Genomic DNA, 1484 nt, shown 5'->3' on the forward strand with positions numbered 1-1484 from the left:
AAAAGAAGAGAGAGAAAAATGAAAAAATGGGTACCAAACATGGGCTTAGTAATCAGTTTTGCTACTTTTAACATTCCATGATGACATTTTAGATGATTGAATTGCCACTTGATAATTTTGTGTTGGTCGGTGGAAAAACTATTTTTTCCACCAATCAATTCTGATTTGTCATTTGATAATTTTGTTAATCAGGAAGTCATTTTTATTGTTACCATAGCAAAACTCCTTACTAATTCCTTAATTCTGATGTGGACACGTGTCATCCAAAGCTTGCCCAGTTTCTCTGGATATCTCCAGATATTTCTAGTACTGGAAAAGTGTTTCCAGATTAGATATGGTAATCTTCAAGAATTCTCGGGAAATACCGATTCTCTTCGGGAACTTGCACATTTAACCTTGAGCTGCACTATAAATACATTCGTCTCTCCCAACCGGTAGATCATAAAAATTCAAAATACAGAAAGAAGTCTCCTTAACAACTTACTAGCACTTAAATTGAGATCCAAACTTTCTAGAAAACAAAATTGTAGAATGTCGCTGATTCCGAGTGTTTTCGGCCGAAGGAGCAACGCTTTTGATCCATTCTCTCTCGATCTTTGGGACCCTTTCAAAGATTGGCCCTTTAATTCAGTCCTCTCAGTCTCAGCTCGTTCAGACCTTTCTAACGAGACGTCTCAGTTCGCCGCCACACGGATTGACTGGAAGGAGACGCCGGAAGGCCACGTGTTCAAAGCTGATCTTCCCGGCCTGAAGAAGGAGGAAGTGAAGGTCGAAGTTGAGGAAGGGAACGTTCTGCAGATCAGTGGAGAGAGGAGCAGGGAGGAGGAGGAGAAGAATGATACCTGGCACCGCATGGAGAGGAGCTCCGGAAAATTCCTTCGCCGGTTCAGGCTGCCTGAGAATTCAAAGATGGATCAGATCAAAGCAAGTATGGAGAATGGGGTGCTGACTGTCACTGTCCCCAAGGAGGAAGTGAAGAAGCCTGAAGTAAAGGCCATTGATATTTCTGGCTGAAAAGAGTCTTGTGTATTGAATCCGGATTAATGTATCATGCTCTGTTTTACTGTGTCTGTCTGGTTTTCGAAGCGAAGTTCATCAATTCGAAATAAAATGTGAATGTGTGATTGCAGCTGTTTATTGTACCATTTCCTGTTTGAGTCTCATTTTTGGAAGAAAACATACTTTTTTGTACACGATTAAATTAAAAAATAAATAAATTATCATATAAAATTATTTTAGGCGAGAATACTTGGTTAAAAATAAATTTAAAAAAAATGAGTTTTTGAAAGAAGAAAAGAAAAAAAAACGAAGGCCAAACGTATGTCTATTGACGCCCTCTTGTTGGGGGAGAAAAATTTATACAGCATGCTTTATAAGTAGGTTTGGAGATAGATTCAATCAGGAAAGACACGTGTCAATTTCGAATTGAATAGTTCATTAAAAAAAGGAAGCTAATAATTAATTATTAATTCACACATCAATCA

General features: G+C 38.2%; 1 protein-coding gene across 1 annotated transcript; it reads left to right on the forward strand.

Moving 5' to 3' along the window:
* The first annotated feature begins 331 nt into the window (after window positions 1–331).
* Window positions 332–1191, forward strand: LOC111380496 (17.3 kDa class I heat shock protein-like). The gene has a single exon (XM_023004080.1). It carries the CDS (start codon window positions 532–534, stop codon window positions 1012–1014), a length of 483 nt encoding a protein of 160 aa, XP_022859848.1. The 5' UTR covers window positions 332–531; the 3' UTR covers window positions 1015–1191.
* Window positions 1192–1484: the final 293 nt, after the last annotated feature.

Source organism: Olea europaea, unplaced genomic scaffold, assembly GCF_002742605.1.
Source record: "Olea europaea var. sylvestris unplaced genomic scaffold, O_europaea_v1 scaffold2154, whole genome shotgun sequence".
NCBI classification, from domain to species: Eukaryota; Viridiplantae; Streptophyta; class Magnoliopsida; order Lamiales; family Oleaceae; genus Olea; species Olea europaea.

What these genes read in the sequence shown, in the direction of transcription:
- LOC111380496 (XM_023004080.1), top strand. Translation starts at nt 532, where the DNA reads ATGTCGCTGATTCCGAGTGTTTTCGGCCGAAGGAGCAACGCTTTTGAT.